General features: G+C 45.5%; 1 protein-coding gene across 4 annotated transcripts in view; it reads right to left on the bottom strand.

Moving 5' to 3' along the window:
* The window catches only part of LDB3 (LIM domain binding 3), a 93514-nt gene that overhangs the window by 17315 nt on the left and 70321 nt on the right, over positions 1-5878 (bottom strand). For all 4 annotated transcript variants that reach the window (XM_011995392.1, XM_011995390.1, XM_011995393.1 and 1 more), the window contains one exon: positions 3242-3357. In XM_011995392.1, coding sequence (XP_011850782.1) covers positions 3242-3357 — 116 coding nt within the window. The remainder of the gene's footprint in view (positions 1-3241; positions 3358-5878) is intronic.

Here is a 5878-nt window from a genome sequence, read left to right on the forward strand (position 1 = left end):
AAAAAAAAAAAAAAAAAAAAAAAAAAAGTCAGACCCTTTCCATTGGAACTCAAGTGTCAGTGCCAGACAGAAGCTTAACTTTCACCCTGACTCACACTGCACTTCTCAGGCTCCCAGCCTTCACTTTATATGCTTTGGACTTGAGGGGTACTGTCCTGTTCTACTTTTGAATTGCTCACATCTGTTGCTTTGTTCGCCTTTCAAGATTCTAGATTCCGTCAAGGTAGAGACTTGTTCTGGGACACTCTTGTATTCCCCAAATGCCAGGAATATTTGGTAAACTGAGTTAGTCTAAAAATGTGCTATCTGAGATCTCACTGGTGAGAAAACAGCACATCGGCTGGGAGAGCTACTCCAGATCTTTCTCTTACTAAGTTTTTGGAAGTTACAGGAAAATACATGCTCATCAAAAGTGATTTGGAAATATGAAGTGACAGAAAGAGGACCAAAAAAAAAAAAAATCCCTCATGTCCCTCAAAGTTTTCCAATCAAAAGATTTCTTCCCAATGTTAAAACTACGTTCCAGCTGGGTGCAGTGGCTCACACCTGTAATCCCAGCACTTTGGGAGGCTGAGGTGGGTGGCTCATAAGACCAGCCTGGCCAAGATGGTGAAACCCCATCTCTACTAAAAATACAAAAATTAGTCAGGCCTGGTGGCGGGCGCCTGTAATCCCAGCTACTCAGGAGGCTGAGGCAGAGAGTTGCTTGAACCTGGGAGGTGGAGGTAGCAGTGAGCTGAGATCGTGCCACTGCACTCCAGCCTGAGCGACAGAGCAAGACTCTGCCTCACAAAAACAAAAACAAAAAAAAACAACCATGTTCCACTTCACTATATGTTGACAGGGCAGTGAGTACCATGCAGGCTGCTTTGGAGGGAGACCTAACGATCTCCATGCTGATCCTCCAAAGGGCAGTGCTATGGGCCTCTCACAGGCTAGACTTCACTCTCTGGAACTTATTTGTAATATCAGCCTGAGCCACCCCAAGCTTTACGGCTTCTTCTGGTCTCTCTCTTGGACTTTTGCTGTTGTGACTCAGCTGAAATTGCGAGGCTTGCAGGAGCAGACCCACACTCACCTTTGCCACAATTCCCTCTGCATGTGACACAGACCTCTCATCAGCCCGCCCGTGGAAAACAGGCCTTCTGTGCCACTGTCTTCCTGGACCTTCCCCAGGTCTCTTGGATCCTTCCAGAAGTTGGGTAACCAGATGTGCAGGCAGTGCCTCAGGACTAGACAAGTCATGGCTTGAATGTAAGGTTCAGAGAGCCCTGTGCTGTGCCTGACACAGGGGAGCTATAACTCTGCAGGGGACAACCCCAAAGCCAGTATATTTACACCATTGTCTCTTTTTGGAGGGGATGTATTTAAAACACCCTAAAAGATAACTAGAGAATCTGTTCAAAGAGCTGGAAAATCAGAGTGTTAAGGGGTTGAACTGCATTCCACAAAATTCACATGCCAGAAGGCAGAGTTAGGAGTGAGCCAAGATCGTGCCATTGTACCCCAGCCTGGGCAACAACAGTGAAACTCCATCTCAAAAAAAAAAAAAAGCGGAGCTTGCAGTGAGTGGAGATCGCGCCACTGCACTCCAGCCTGGGTGACAGAGCAAGACTCCGTCTCAAAAAAAACGTCTCAAAAAAAAAAAAAAAAAAAAAAGAGGAGAACCACACAGAGACAGACACACTCAGAAGAGAATGTCATGTGAAGACACACACACAGAGGGGAGACAGCCTTGTGATAATGGAGGCAGGGATTGGAGTTACACAGCTGCAAGCCAAGAAATGCCAAGGATTGCTGGCAACCACTAGAAGCTCGGAGAGAGAGTATGGCCTCCTGTCAGCACCTTGATTTAGGACTTCTGGCCTCCTGAACTGTGAAAGTGTTCATTTCTGTTGTTTGAGCCATCAGTTTGCAGTAATTTGTCAAGGCAGCCCTAGCAAACCAACACACAGAGTGAATACAGTGCGTCCCACAGATGGCAGGGTATGGAAGCAAAGTGTAGAACCGAAAGCATATGTCCGTAAACTTGATGACTAGGGTCATCCTATGTCATAAGTCTATAAAAATTATTCAAGTAAAAACTGTACAGATATTTCATACATTTCCAAAATTTACCTTGAGAAACTCTGGTTAAAAAAAATAGTAGGGGTGCCTTAATTTTCCCAAATCAGCCAGGCGCGGTGGCTCACACCTGTATTCCAACAACTTTGGGAGGCTGAGGCGGGTGGATCACCTGAGGTCAGGAGTTTGAGACCAGCCTGGCCAACATGGTGAAATCCCCTCTCTACTAAAAATACACAAAATTAGCCAGGCATGGTGGTGTGTGCCTGTAGTCCCAGCTACTCGGGAGGCTGAGGCAGAAGAATTGCTTGAACCCAGGAGGCAGAGGTTGCAGTGAGCCGAGATCGCTCTACTGCACTCCAGCCTGGGCAACAGGAGCAGAAACTCCATTGCAAAAAAAAAAAAGAAAAAATTATCAAATCAAGATTAGTCAATGACAGATTGACATTAGGGGGCTTTCTCAGGGATGACTGTTTCCTACCTCTCCCTCAGAGTCTAAATGCCTGTAGGCACACCATCAGGTGCCCACCCCAACCCAAAACCTTCAGAAGGAAAATGCCAGTCTCATACTAAAAGTGACGCAGCTGTTCAGCAGAAATAAGTAGCACACAATTAATAGTTAATCCAGGGCTTATCTCCTGGCAGCTATATATCAAGAAAGGACCACTTAGGAAAATAAAATGATACTCAGTCTTGCTTTCCAAAGGTTCTACCAAGAGAAACCCTGTCTCAGCTTTTCATAGGATTAGTCAGCTCCAATCTAGTGTTTGGGGTAACAATTTGGAGGGGAAAACCCTCAAGTCACTCCATCATATCTGAAGTGACATATAACCATGGGAAGTCAACTGCCCCTCTCAAAGCCAAGCATCATCTGCTGCTCTTGCCCACTGACAACACTGCTGGTGAGACAAGCCGCTGGTTTGACAAACCCTGGGACACTCTGTTGTCTTTAACGAAATGGAAAGTAACAAAGCCACACTGGCTTATAAATAATTATTAGGAATGAAACTTTGTTCGACTGTGATGTATCGAGGCATCATGGTGTTTGCCAGCTTTTAAAAATGATCAGGATGTCAGAAAGCTAGCATGGCAAGGGATGTAGAGGGTGGTCATCTGGTTCCCACTTCCTCCCTCCTGCCTCTTCTCAGAAAGCCAGAGCCCCAAGCTAGACACATACCGCGCAAATGAAGCAGGTGTCATGCCAGGTGTGGCCCAGGGCTTCAATAAACTTGTCGCCGGCCTCCACGGGGAAATCGCAGCCGTGACACTTGGTGCTGAACAGATTGATGTAGTCTGAAATGAAAAGCAGAGTGAAGACCACGCACCCAGTAGGGCAGTGGGGACCCAAAGCCAAGACAACCCCCAAATCAGTGGGCAGGGGCAGGGGATGAAATCTGATTGGTTGTTTGTAATCTCACAGTTGAAATACTCAGTTACATGACTGATAGTTTTCCATTTTCCAATCATTGCACTGATGTTCAGACCCAGGCTTAGACACCATCTCATGCTAGTTTGATTTGCAAACACTTTCTGGAACTGTCATTAACATTCTGCAGGGAGACTGTCTCCTCTGCTTCTGTCACCTCTAATAGACCAAACAGATCAAGCCCCAAAGAGAAAACAATCCACGTTTCCAAATGGCTATGCTTACTTTGGAAGAATGAGGGTCCAACGTATTTAAGAGTTATGGAATGTTCTTTGCTTGGCCATTCTTCTGTCATGGGGCATTTGTGTTGACAACAAGTTTTTACTACTATAAAGAATATTTTAACTATTTTATTGGGGCATGTCCTCCTCCTCCTTCCCTACCCCCAACCAAGGAGATAATGCTATTAAGTATTATTTATATGATGCTTTGCAATTTACCAAGCATTTTCACATGGATGATGTTATTTACAAGTATCTCAATGTCAGGGACTACATCTTAGCTTTCTTTGCACTCCCAGCACAGTGACTGACACACAGTCAATATCCAAAACATACATAGGGAATGAACGCATTAACCAATTAATCAGTTAATCAGTGAATGAGTCTGATCACAAAATCCCTCAGAGATTGAACTATTATTATCTTTTTGTTTTGTTTTGTGTATGAGAAAATTGAGACTCAAAGAGGTGAAGGGCCCAGCCAGCATCCCACAGCTGAGGCACAGTGGGTCAGGTTCTGTGCTCCTTCACCAGGGCAGCTGTCCTCTCTGGCCCAAAGGGGCTACAGTTCTACCACACTGGCTGTAGAACATCTCTAGATTATTCTAGAAAAGCTCCATCCCATTTACAAAGCCTTCATCCCTCCTGAGAGGTGTACGCATTCCTCCACAACTCTTCTACAGTTGGCTTCTTCTTAAGTGATTTCCTGTTCTTCTTGTGGACAGTATGTCCATTCATTGTCTTAGACCACGTCTTACTGAGTGCCAGTGTGCCATGGGGGTTACAAAATTGGACTCTGAATAAAGGAAGAGCTAAGTTCAAATCCCAACTCTACTAAGAAACATTCAAACCTGGGGTAAGTCACCTAACTTCTCAAGGTCTCAACTTACTTATCTATATAATGGGAATAATTATTGTACTGAACTCTTGGGGTTTTGAGTGGATTAAATAAGATAATGTAAGTGAAGTATTTGGCACAAGCACTCAAAAATGTTGGCTCTTATTTTGAAAGTCTTCGTAACTGAAGCAAGGAGGGAAGGGAACCATGATTTGAGTGCCATTGTGCCTCTTGTTTAATCCTCATGACATCTCTGTGAACAGATAATATTCCCTATTTATTTATTTATTTATTTATTTATTTATTTTTGTGATGGAGTCTTGCTCTGTCACCAGGTTGGAGTGCAGTGGCATGATCTTGGCTCATTGCAACCTCCACCAGCCAGGTTCAAGCAATTCTCCTGCCTCAGCCTCCTGAGTAGCTGGGAGGACAGGCATGTGCCACCACACCCAGCTAATTTTTTTCTGTATTTTTAGTAGAAACGGGGCTTCACCATTATGGCCAGGATGGTCTCGATCTCTTGACCTTGTGATCCGCCCGCCTCGGCCTCCCAAAGTGCTGGGATTACAGGTGTGAGCCACCGTGCCCAGCCTGTTTCTTTATTTTTTGAAAGCAGACTCTCACTCTGTCACCTAGGCTGGAGTACAGTGGCACAATCTCAGCTCGCTGCAACCTCTGCCTCCCAGGTTCAAGCAATTCTCCTGCCTCAGCCTCTCAAGTAGCTGGGATTACAGGCACATGCTACCACGCCTAGCTAATTTTTGTATTTTCAATAGAGACGGGGTTTCACCATATTGGCCAGGCTGGTCTTGAACTCCTGACCTCAAGTGATCCACCCACCTTGGCCTCCCGAAGTGCTGGGATTACAGGCATGAGCCACTGCGCCTGGCCTAGTATTCCCATTTTAAAGGGGAGGAAACTGACTGAAGAGGTTCCATCACATAAGTCATAAGGAGCAGCCCCAGTCCTGATGGACTCCAATGTTCATCCTACTTCCATGGTTTTACGCTGTCTCCAGCTACTTACCGGCCTGCCATTGAGCTTTGATCAGTTACACTTATCTCTTGCATATGTTTTCCAATATACAGCTTCCCCTTTTGTGCCTAATTGTAGCTTGTCATGCAAATGCTCTTATGTATCCCAGTCCATCAATCCTCTCTGATGGAACACTTAATTTCTTTAGTAGGCAGAAATGCATTGCCTTGCCAGAGCTAAGAAAACATCGTACGGCCGGGAGCGGTGGCTCACGCCTGTAATCCCAGCACTTTGGGAGGCTGAGGCGGGCGGATCACGAGGTCAGGAGATCGAGACCATCCTGGCTAACATGGTG

The sequence above is a fragment of the Mandrillus leucophaeus genome, unplaced genomic scaffold (assembly GCF_000951045.1).
Source record: "Mandrillus leucophaeus isolate KB7577 unplaced genomic scaffold, Mleu.le_1.0 Scaffold488, whole genome shotgun sequence".
NCBI lineage: Eukaryota > Metazoa > Chordata > Mammalia > Primates > Cercopithecidae > Mandrillus > Mandrillus leucophaeus.